Source organism: Micropterus salmoides, unplaced genomic scaffold, assembly GCF_014851395.1.
Source record: "Micropterus salmoides isolate LMB-PRFRI ecotype aquatic unplaced genomic scaffold, ASM1485139v1 Ms_hic_scaffold_15, whole genome shotgun sequence".
In the NCBI taxonomy this organism is placed as follows: domain Eukaryota; kingdom Metazoa; phylum Chordata; class Actinopteri; order Centrarchiformes; family Centrarchidae; genus Micropterus; species Micropterus salmoides.
In genome coordinates, this window is record NW_024040596.1 from 23,099,824 (window position 1) to 23,111,539 (window position 11,716).

At 36.6% G+C, this 11,716-nt stretch overlaps 1 protein-coding gene across 1 annotated transcript; it reads right to left on the reverse strand.

Moving 5' to 3' along the window:
* Positions 1-344: 344 nt before the first annotated feature.
* Positions 345-11,332, reverse strand: hacd2 (3-hydroxyacyl-CoA dehydratase 2). The gene is made up of 7 exons (XM_038721093.1): positions 11,130-11,332; positions 8,768-8,885; positions 7,673-7,691; positions 5,130-5,218; positions 4,504-4,625; positions 2,333-2,511; positions 345-1,119 (listed from the first exon to the last, which is right to left on the reverse strand). Exons 1-7 carry the CDS (start codon positions 11,252-11,254, stop codon positions 1,037-1,039), a joined length of 735 nt encoding a protein of 244 aa, XP_038577021.1. The 5' UTR covers positions 11,255-11,332; the 3' UTR covers positions 345-1,036.
* Positions 11,333-11,716: the final 384 nt, after the last annotated feature.

Consider the following 11,716-nt stretch of genomic DNA (forward strand, 5'->3'; position numbering starts at 1 on the left):
CAAAGTATCACTTTATTGGAGCTAAAAAATTAACACGAGTTATTTTTAAAAGATAAAATAGAAAGAAAATGCATCACATAAAGAGGGAAGAAATGTTGGCTCACTTAAATGGATTTGTGACAGGTAAACAAACTGGCTGCTTTACATTATTAATGTATAAACCACCTAAACATCAAACGATGATGAAATCAAAAGAAAAACAATCACAATCATCACTGGGAAACTTGGGAAACCTAAGCTTTTAAAGAGTCAACATTATCGATCTAAGCCCACTAAGAATGCAACAAAAGTCAAAACCACATCCAAGCAAACATCAGCTAACACAAGAGAAAAACAGAAAACCATGAGAGCACAGAATGAAAAATGTTTATTGAATTAAATTAGGAATGTAATTAAACGTTTGACTGAAATGAATGAAAGAAAACAAAAAACAAAAAGACAAATCTGGACCACAGTTTGCACCAACAAACACACCATGTAGATGAAAAACCTACAGACAACCCAGTTTCAGTACTAGTCTTCACATTAGTCTTTCTACATCGTAGTAAAGCACAACTGCTACTTAAAAGAGACCAAGATACGAGCCATGGGGAGGAGAAAAATCTTAGGGATTTTCTATAGTGACATTTAAAAGGAGGTTATCGATTCTATCAGTGCATCATTCAGTTTAATGCCTTGCTGTGATGAGTTCTGCTCACTGATCAGACGGCAGGTCAACTGTATCCAAGTCAAAATACAGTTTCTTTACAGCTACAAGCTCTCTGACTAAACAAAGGTAACTGCAGTTTGTTCATAAATAAAAACAACAAAAAAATTACACCAGTTTGTTCATGATTTGTGAACACCTACACAACCCTGGGAAATAGTTGGAAAAAATAAAGTTGCTTGATAATTGATTCTTCTGCCAGGGCGGTTCTGGCAGTTTTGAAAACTGGCTGGGCTTTGCGTTTCTGTAAGTAGACGCAATTTTGTTCCTCTTCTGTTGGCTGTTTTGGTTTCTTGTGCCTCGATCAGATCTGTCTGAATGCGGTTGGGCTCACTCCACTTTGCTGTAGTCCTCTACGTGGCCCAGAACCTTCTTCCTCTGCCGTATCATGTGAAAGTAAAGCTGGGGGAAGACTGGGGGGGAGGCAGAGGAAGATCAGTATGCTACCAACAGACTGAGTGAGTTTTAAGTCACACTAGAACAACAGCATAAAGAATCTTTTTTTTCTGTGTTTTTTTTTTTACACACTCAGTGGCCACTTTATTAGGTGAAAGTGTACAATCACAAGGTAAACCATTACAACTGTTCTGCTATAAAGTCTTTTTTTCATGCCTATAATGTTCAGTTTTTTTGCACTTTCATAAAAGGTGTTACCTTAATTATTGAGGTCATAGTTAGTAATGGTGTTGTACTGGACTGCATTAAGTACAAACAGGGAATATTAAAAAATGAGAAACACCTGTCAATGTAATATCCAGTCCAGTACAACACTACCTTTAACTATAACCTCAATAATGAACACACGATTGAACTTACACATTTCTGACTATGTCAACATAAACTGAACATTATAAAATAAATTTATATATATATATATATATATATAATAAAGGCAGAATTTATGGCCGCGTTATTGAATAATAAAAAAAACAAGACAAAAAAATGGAAATGTTTTCTAACAATTGCGACTTTCATAATTTGTAACTTTGATAATCATTACAAAACTATTATTTATTAATTATGTGATAGATGATCTCATAATCATATCTCATTATGTGATGACACTACCTGATTTAATTGTCAGTGGTGATGACTATTAAGGTGTGTTCAACTCAAGTGACGCGACTGCATACAAAATGTGGAAAGACCCAAACAGACACATATTTGCTGTGAAGGTCGCAAAAGTACATCCACGAGGGTTGTAAATGTTTCAACTAGAGGTAAAACTTCACACTTATCCTGAAGATTTATGATTCCAAATCATGGACGTACCAAGGCAAGGAGGAAAATGTGAGATGCTTAATGAAAACAATGCGAAGTTTCAGTAAATTTTCAAAACAGAATTTGAGCTGCCACACAAACACGGAACAGGCACACTCACATACACGGCTGGTGGGTATGTTGCCATCTACCATAGCTACTACAGCTGACATCTGCACAGTTCTAATCATAATAATGAGATAACAAAGTTATTATTTCAAGAAAGTCTTCTTTTTTGTCAAATGCAATGAACTTCTGTAAATTTATGATTCAAAGTAAATTCTTGCTGGAAGCACAATATCATCGCTGCCTGTTTACGGTCATCACAAAAGGGGGAAAAAAAGTTAAATCTGCATGTTGACTTACGGGGAATGTAGGAGATCATGATGAGGATGAGGAAGGTGTAGTAGTCGAAAGAGAAATTGTACTTGTTGGGGAGGGTGACAGAGTACAGGCCCGTCTTCTGCACGTTTGGCAGCGCTGCATAGATAGTCAGCAGTTCTCCAGTCACTCCCATGGGATACAGCACAATGAAAAAGGTGTACCTGCAGCAGACGGGTTTGTGACAGAGAAATAATAAATCATGCATCTTCATTTTTCATTGATTCTGCAATACTGGTATGAACAGCAACACACCGAAGGACATATGCATGACATTGATTTGGATTTTTTACTGTTTGTGCCGCAACGTACTGCATTGTTAACCAGTGCAGCTCTAAACTTAAGCAATGTCAGACAGACCAATAAAAGAGATGAGGAATGCTTGAGAATGTGCTCAGGTAGGCAATGATTCAAGTAAATAATCATCAACACTGACAAATCAATTTGTAAACACCATCATTTCAGTAAATTTCAGTAAAAAAGGCTGAATTCACAGTTTTAAATCACAAAACACAAATAAAATCCCAAAGTTGTCCTGCAGCTGTTGTGATGAAATCAAACAGCTAGCAGAAATCATATACCATGATGTATATGATGATTATTACATCTAAAACAAAATATTTTGATATAGAAAGGAACCAATACAATGTGCTGCAGATGAGAAAATTCCAAAAAAAAAACCTCTGTATGCTTCAAAATTTTTCTAATCATAGAACTGTTGAAGGATGAAGGAGGAAGAGAGATCCTGAACTCATTTTCTTTACAGCGAGAATAAACATAAAAGAGAGAAAATAAAACGCTGAACCTCTTCCCTAACTAGCACTCCAAACCCAGCGACTGTCTCCTCTGATCCTTCACAGAATGTTCCACAGACGCACAACCAATTTTTCTGCCTCTCAGGGTGCAACTCAAACAGAAAGTCGAATACCAATATAGCGATGGACTCATTTGCTACCTAGCAACAAAGACCGCGGGGAGGGAGGCACGTAACAACTGTTGCCTTGGTTGAAGATGTAGATGAATCACATTAAGAAGGTGAACAGATATAGATTGTTATGGGGAAATTGCACAAGATTTTCTTTAGATTTGAAGAATTTGTTTTTAAAATAACTATCAATTTTGGAAGTAATACCTCTAAAGAGTGATGTGCTACTGTAACAATAATTTCTCCTGTAACAGTGTCACATTCATAAGCCTCATGAACCTATCTCATTATATTGTCTACAAAAACAGTTACATATCTGTTTAGGTTTTAAATGAGGTAATGTAAAGAGTAATATAACAAATTACCTTTTGCAACAATTAACAAGCATAACAAAGCAAATACAATATATTTCACTTGGTTGGTTTAATTGCAAATGTTAAACAATATTCCATAAAACTATCCTTGAAGGTTCAACATCATTATTATTACTGTTCAGTGAAATTTAGAGTCGGGTATAGTCTGAAATGTTTCAACACAGGTACCAATACAAACTGCTGAGTTTCAGCATCACTACTAAATACTACAACATTTTTATCAAGAGTTTAGTTTTTTATATATTTATTATCAATTAATCTGTCAATTCTATAATCTGATTAACTGATTCATCATTTTGTGTAATACATGTCAAAACATTGTGTGAAATGCCATCAGAACTTTGTAGATCATAAAATGAAGTCTTACTAAAATACAGTTGGAGCTCAAACAATTTGTTTTATTGACAAAAATAATCAGCAACTTTTTTGTTAATCAAAAATGGCAAAGTATTACTGGTTCCAACTTATCAAGTGTGAGTATTTGCTGCTTTTCTTTGTCATATTTCATTGTAAATTTAATATCTCTTGCTTCCCGTCTCTGTTGGTCAATCAGAACAAGTAATCTGAAGATGTTGCCTTGGGCGCAAGAAACCTTGGATGGTCAATAATGTAAATAATCATTAGTGTCTGATAAAATCATGGCTTTAAATAAAGAAATATCTGATCAGAGAAGTTAACATTTGTCAATACTCTGACCAACTGACTTAATTCATTCAGTATTCAAGTATTGATGATTGACCCAGTACTTACCGAATAACCAATTTCTTAAATGAGTGTTCACCCATGTGTCTAATGAGTAGACTGAGGTACCACCGTTTCACTGCTCCGACACCCCCATTAGGTTTTGATTTCCCTACCTTGCCCATTTGATGAGGTAAGGCAGGTGATTGAGCAGGCTGAAGGTGTAGAAAGAGTAGCGGATGATCTCTGTCACGGTCCAGGCTGTGACAAACAGCAGCACACTGTCCTCACTCTGCACCTGCAGAAGCACACGCGAGCGATGATTGTGAAGAAGGACAGAGAGAAAGACGTGCTTGCATCATGCTGCGGTAGTTACTCTGTTGTGGGCGAATCTAGACTTTTTAATGGCAGAACCATGCTGTTTGTTTCAGATGCTCAGAGATCAGATCACACTGCAGGCAGATGGTCACTATCCACAGATATTAGATTAAAACCGATGCTTATATGGTGTTAAAAAAAAAAAAGCACACTTCTGATCATACATAAGTCTAAATAAAGATTCCACACAGACATAAAAGGGAATGACAGAAAAATTCACCAAAATTCAGCCCTACAGCAAGACCATCTGACTTTACTTACACATTTACTCCTCTCCGATCTATTAACAGGGCAAACAGTACATCAGCTGGTCACTTTCCAACATGAATCCATGTTTACATTTACACTGCCATGTCATACTGTTTTACTACTGATTTACTATTTATTGTGTGTAAGTAAGGAAACAGAGCGAAACCCATCTTACCTCTCTGACACTGTGTGTGACGGCCCAGGTGAGAAAGACCCGGGACATGACCTGGAATCCAGTTAGGACCACAGAGGACGGTACGATTCCTGGGATATGAGACAAAACACAAATGCTTACATATAAGGATGCAAGAGTACTGGTAGTCACTGCACACACTGAACATATGAATTATATATACTGAATATACTATGTGAGTGGGTGTGTGTTTTCTTTTTGTGGAAGTGTAATTTAAGTAAAAGTTGGATTTGTCTATTCTAACCATTAGATCAATCTTTATATGTTTAGATGCTTAAGATAGCCAAGACAATACATCAATCAATAGATTATAGACAGAAAATGAATCTGCAATCTGTTTTTGATAATCCAATTAATCTTGGTTCATCGAATAGAAACTCTTCTGATTCAGAAATGTGAGGTTATTTGCAGCTCCAGTTTAGATATTAGGACTAATCACTGATGACTATTTCTTAGTCACTGCTTTTACAAAAATATAAATATGTATTTAATGTTCCTAGAAAAATAAAACGGAAAGTTTCACAAGCCTAATATGTGAGTTCAGTTACTAAAAGTGGGACCAGAAGAGAAATGGATGCCTACTAATGACTAATGTCATTTATTTTGGAAGGAGTTGGTTTTCTGGGCCTAAATTCCTTTTTTTCCTCTGTTGCTGTTTTACTTTTGGAAAACAGCTTACATGGACCTCTGCAGTTAAAGTTTCCTTTTTAAATCATCACAACACAAACTGGTCAGAAAAACAATGGTTGTCATGTGGAATAGAGTGCTTGACTGCAGGAGGAAATAAAATCTGTCTCCCAAAAAACGGTAAAATACTTTGTTTATGCCTAAATAAATTGGACAACATTTTAATGGCAAATGTTTAATTAGAAAACATGAAAAAAGGCCCGCACAATAAGTGTAATACATCCACTAGAGGCGTTTCGAGCTAATGCTCTTCTTTATGCTTGTTTTAAATGTATAATACTGTAAATGTACTGTATGAGCTCTAGATGCAGTGTCTTCAACTGGCCAGTAGAGGGGAACCTAGATCTGTGAGTTGTGCTATGAAAAGCTTTTGTTTGTCTGTACATATTTACATCTGAGATACATCTACAAATGCAATCTGACCAGTCATAATTATAATGAGACCAGTCAAAATCACACTGTAAGATTTGCTGACTTGTCACAATGAGTTATGAGATATCTGCAAACATATTTTGACCAGTAAAAATTACTTTTAAGATACCTATAATGACATTACTGGTGGTGTCATTCAACTCCTCAAACATACCAAATGACAACAAGATTTCTATGATTCTGCTTAGATTAGCCAAAATGATACATTCAGAGTCTTACAGTTATTATCATTTTGAATGGTAAAATTGGTTGTGCATGATGTAACTGATGCAAGGCTTTAGAAATAATATGGAATTTTGCAAACCTCATTACAGAAACATCCTAAGTCTAAAATCCTATCTTATCTCAGTTTAGGATGACATTTTGGAGTTATGGGTATTAAAGAAATATTTAGAAAAAATCCTCTTATCTTAGGACAGGATTTCAGCTATTGCAAACATCCTAACTGAAGAATTTCCTAAGTTAGGAATCCTAAATAAGGTTGGCGTAGACTCTGTGCTAAATTCAAAGTAACTGCCAAAATGGCAGCACCACTGTTCTTAGGTCTGTATGGCAATTACAATAAAGAAGAGAAACAACATGAACACCAAAATATTATGATTGACTTGTTGGGGGGGTTGCCTGAATTAAAGGTCCAGTGTGTAATATTTCTGAGGATCTATTGACAGAAATGCAATATAATAACTCTGTTTTCAGTGGTACATTACATAATGAACTGTTATGTTTTTATTACATAAAGCCTAGTTCACACTACACAATTTTTAGCCTGATTTGCCGCTTATTTTTTGTCTTTATAATTGCTATCTTTATAATAACAAACAACAGCTGTTTCGTGTGTAGGTTCACGTCATTCCCATTTCCCGTGTGTTTTCTTGACAAAACGTGGTTTGGAGACCAGCGTTGGCTGACACAGCTGCTGTCAGCTCGTGTAGTGTGTGACCCCCTGACACCGATCAGTCATGTAGTGTGAATGCCACAACGACTCAAGACGGCAAGTTGTGTATAGTGAACGGCACAGCCATCGGCCAAAGCTGAAAGTCGTGTAGTCTGCACAAGACATCAGAATGAGCCATTTCTATCTACATAACCGCGGGTCCACCCTTCCATGGACGCGCCATGTTGCACCGCCATGTTAAAAGTGTGTCTCTTGGATATTTAAAATGGAGATGTGTGGAATTCACATATCAAACAAAACCGCAGTGTGTGATTTCATACAACCCCATGTAATGTAATTAGAGATATCTGCAATTAACATTTTGACAAGTCAAATTGTAATGAGAAACAGTGCCACACTAATAAATGGTAAAATGGTCTGTGATACTCTCTGAAATGTCCTGTGCAAGACTGATGTTTTACTGATAACAGAAAGCAGTGGAGGTGAGGGTGGAGGCTAAAGAGAGACTCACCTAGAGCACAGTGCAGTATCTGTGAAAGGAAAAGATAACAGAAAGTTATTCAATATGCCTCTGGAAGTGGAGCACACACGACAGCTTATTTTAATTTATATGGCTTGCTTTTGGATTAATACTGTAAAATCATGCTAATTTTTATATACTATTATTATTATTATTGATTTGAAGATGAACTAATATTCTCAAGACATACTTAAGATGATTTTTTTTAATGTGCACAACTCTATAATACAAAAACTGACTTTATTCTACATAATGTGTTATGTTTCAGTCAAACTTTAATTCTCGAAAACAACTGACACTATTAAGATCAATTAAATGCCAAGGCGATGGTAGTGGTCAGTCTGTGGACAGATTATCTCATGAATGGGAGATACTGACACTATCACTGAGCTACAGTGTGTCTGGACAGGCTCACTGAAACACCTATTGAATTATTTGTATGTGTGTGCGTGAGCATGATTACCACATGTGAATGCACTAGACAATTCTCTTAGCTAGTTTTGAAGCAGCAGGGGGCTTCGATTATCTCTGTAAATTTCGTCCACTGTATTTATATTAGTTTGAATTCTTACAATTACTATCCAGTATTTTTTGGATTCTATGCCTTTAACTTGGTGTGGCCAGGCATGTCACCACGCTGATCATACCAAACACTGTACAGATAACAGGCCTATGCCACTCCACACATACAGACTTGAATCCAAGACTTGGGCAGCTTTTATTGACTTGATGATTTTTCTAGCAGTTGACACAGTCTGGGATTAATAAGTAAACCAGTTTTTGCTGATTCATTCATTCATCCATTTAGCAATGTGAACGCAAACACCAACATCCTCACAGTTGGTTTCCAACTGTCTGCTTAGACAACTTAATAATGTAACTATAAGCATCAACACTGCTGTGAAATCATTACGTGAAACACTTTAATAAAAGGTGACTTGAATGCTGCAAACATAAAATGGATTTTGTGCGCTGATGATAGCAATAATAGTCGTCTTTGAGATAAATACACACACCGTATTTAATCAAATATATTGTAATATTTGATTTTGTCAACAATGCCCAGATATTTGTGCTTTATCTCACCTCCAGAATAGCCCCAGTCTGAAAGAACTTCAGGGGCTTCTCTATGGAGTAGTACAGCCCATGGTAGCTTCCTCTGGCCAGGTAAGCTCTGACCAGACCCACAGCTATCACCAGCCACCTGGAGAGCGGGGGGGGGGGGGGGGGGGGGGGGTCACAGTATTGTTGTTGCAAAAACTGAACGAGATCTACCAGACAATCTTATCATGGAAACAGAAATCTGTGTTAGACATGTGTGGTTTCTGTTTTGAATAAAGGATTCTGGAGTGACAGGGAGTGCAATATGACAGATAACTCCAGCCACAGAAGTTTAAGAACTGATGAGTTTATAAAATAAGTATAATATATGGTATAATAATAATAATAAATATAACAATTCCTTATAGGAAAAAATTGAAAATGTATTCTGATATTTTGGCAAGAGACACTGGATTTTTAAGGGCTTTCCACATTTAAGAAAAATATATACAATATATACCACTAAAATTGTTTGTCAAGGGTCCCTCTAATTTGTTTATATACAAGTTCAGATGAAAATGATATTTTATATTACAGGATATTTCACAGTTGAATAACAAGCTTTATTACCAAGGATGATAGTAAAAGTTAATACAATTCAATAATACATTTTGAACACAAGTACACTTCATTTGAAATTCAATTATTTTAAATAAAAGATTTTTTTTAAACTATATACTTTAATATATTTTTTTAAGAAAAAATTTATGTCAGGTACATAAAAATGCAGCCTTTAAAACATTTGAAGCTGCAGCCAACATAAACTCAAATGCGGATATTAATAATCTAAAATTGGTCAATTATATCAACCACCTCATACTAATTTTTCAAAACATTAATCTACTATCTAGTTTGGAAGCCAATAATCGTTTTTATAAATCTTTTTCTCTATTAACTAACTAGGTGCATAGTTCATATTGAGCCAGGTAGGCATATTTTATGGGTAGAGGACTGTGGCCTGATAAGGGTTTGAGCAGATACAATAAACAAATGATTCTAATAATGCAATGTAATGCATTACATTACTAGATTAGACCTTAGCAGGATTGAAGTTTCAGTTCACACTTTGCTTTCACCAAGAATGTCACTTCAATCAGTCGGAGGCAGTGATGAATATAAATGTCAGGGCCAACTGGGCAGAAACTGAGCATGCCTGCTTAGCTGCTATGACAGCATCTGAATGCAGACACTGCATTTAAACAGCAAAAATATGGGTCTACAACACCCTAATGTGTGCTCAATACAAAGCAAGCACTTTATGGCTCATCAGCACTGAGACGTATGTGACCTAACTGGTTGGGACAGCGAGCAAACAACACCCCCATTCAGTTGTGCAACAGTCTAAAAACCAGTGCAACACAGAGATTTCTCATTATCTGGGCCAGGCAATGGCGGTTATAAAATGGACGTCTTGCTGCTGTAACACAAATCCAACTGTAATCATTTAAATTGCAAAATGCTATGCAATAAAATCCATCCAATTTTGATTATGATAATAACTATAGTTGCTGGACCATATGGTATAGCGGTTGAATAGTAAGATAAGGAGGGTCAGAATCATTATTGACAGGAACTTGAGTTACTGGGACAACCTGATTAACTTCTAATTAATCATCTTAACTTCTTACAATTTTTTTCATATAAATGTGAAATCCAAAGATGTATTTTTGCATACAAGATACAATTCTGAAGAAAACTTTCCATATAATGTCATGTGTTAGTTTCAAACAAATTCACAGGTTCCTTCTTACTCAACCAGTCATTGAATCTTCCAACATCCCACTGACGTTAGCTAATTTCAGTGATAAAGGGGTCCTTAATAAGCCCTTAGCTGGCTCTTTTTCTTCTCCCTGCACAATATTTTTCATTGTAATGTCTAACGTTATGTCATTTGTCTGATTTTAACTTTTGTAATTAATACAACTCAAATTAAAGCGTTGCCCTGCTAAAATAATGACAATGCAACCCCACACTTTCTGGTGTAAAAAAACAAAAAACAAAACAAACACTGAGTGCAGATAATAAGCCATCTGAATTAATATTTCCTTATTGTATGCTGTTTAAAGGAATGTGCACGCCAGGTGGTTGTCTGTTGCTCATCTACCGTTAATCTGTATAAACCGTTGGACGCTGGGGAAGCACACTCACAGCTTCACAGCATGCTAGCATGGTTTCCAATAATAACTATATTACAATTTCCAGATTCATAATCCAAAAAATAACGCCGTAACACTACAACGGGGAAATATTTCTCATATTATTCATTCATGTCTTCCTCAACAGCGCATACACGAATACACAGACGCTTCACCACAGCAGCATTAGCACGAGGAAACACGCTACATACCCCGCTGTCATAACAACGTTGTAAATGACCAGGTAGGCCGTGGCCAGGGCACCGGGTCCCTTCTTTTTTTTCGGGGCCACATCACTGTGGGCCGCCTTGCTGGTCCCCGGAGCAGCTGCCGACATGACTACAACCCTCAAAGGTCTTTGGTCCTGGACGACGGCGGCTACGGCTGTCAGGTTAGGATAGGAACAGGGGGCTAGACCCGGAAGTGTCGTCCTGAAGCGAGAGGATTAACTTCTTCATACTTCCGCTTTCGCTTTGAGACGCTCTCACTCGTATATCGAATTTAAAGTCGGTGCAACTTTCAATGTGTGACTAATTATTGATTTAAGGTATTTATGGGAACTCTTTATTTTTGTGTAAATCATATCTAGGTTATATGTCTCTCGGGTGCCGCCAGACCTGAATAGGATCGCTAGAACAGGAATTATCTTGAGCTATTTTTGGAATCTTTGTCAATTCCCCCTGTTGCGCGTCCCAGACTCTCAGACCACATACTGTTGTGTTTTGATCCGTCAGCGATCTTCAAAGAAAACCCATTTCCCCAGGTATCGCATTGTGTATACATATCTCAAAAACAATGG

What these genes read in the sequence shown, in the direction of transcription:
- hacd2 (XM_038721093.1), bottom strand. Translation starts at nt 11,254, where the DNA reads ATGTCGGCAGCTGCTCCGGGGACCAGCAAGGCGGCCCACAGTGATGTG. An exon ending in AACGTTGTTATGACAGCGGG is followed by an intron (nt 8,886 to 11,129) that starts GTATGTAGCGTG and finishes CCCGCTCTCCAG; the next exon opens with GTGGCTGGTGATAGCTGTGG. An exon ending in TCACACACAGTGTCAGAGAG is followed by an intron (nt 4,626 to 5,129) that starts GTAAGATGGGTT and finishes GTGCTTCTGCAG; the next exon opens with GTGCAGAGTGAGGACAGTGT.